This window comes from Penaeus monodon, chromosome 27 (genome assembly GCF_015228065.2).
Source record: "Penaeus monodon isolate SGIC_2016 chromosome 27, NSTDA_Pmon_1, whole genome shotgun sequence".
In the NCBI taxonomy this organism is placed as follows: domain Eukaryota; kingdom Metazoa; phylum Arthropoda; class Malacostraca; order Decapoda; family Penaeidae; genus Penaeus; species Penaeus monodon.
Genome location: NC_051412.1, coordinates 7,502,735 through 7,502,971, shown reverse-complemented (window position 1 = coordinate 7,502,971; position 237 = coordinate 7,502,735). Strand labels below are relative to the sequence as shown.

The 237-nt window shown below is 61.2% G+C and overlaps 1 protein-coding gene across 1 annotated transcript in view; it reads right to left on the bottom strand.

Moving 5' to 3' along the window:
- LOC119590556 (tripartite motif-containing protein 55-like) overlaps window positions 1–237 on the bottom strand; it is a gene marked incomplete at its 3' end in the record, with an annotated part of 10,280 nt that overhangs the window by 2,994 nt on the left and 7,049 nt on the right. Inside the window, 1 exon segment of the mRNA XM_037939219.1 lies at window positions 1–144. Coding sequence (XP_037795147.1) covers window positions 1–144 — 144 coding nt within the window.

The window sequence follows — 237 nt, the reverse complement described above, 5'->3', positions numbered from 1 at the left end:
CACACTTCTCTTTCAAAGGATGCAGCGAGTAGACATGGAGTCCTTTCGGCTCGATAGATATCCTGCCGGTGGTCCAGTTGGAGTTGTAGATGCCGCAGAGGAGGCTAGACCAAGGGGGGGTCGACGAGAGGGTCCTGGGGGGTCCTGTTGGGAAGGAGGGGGGGGAGAGGGTGAGAGGAGGATGGGACGGAAGGGGAGGGGAGAGGGATTGGAGGAGGGGGGGAGGTGGAGGGATAG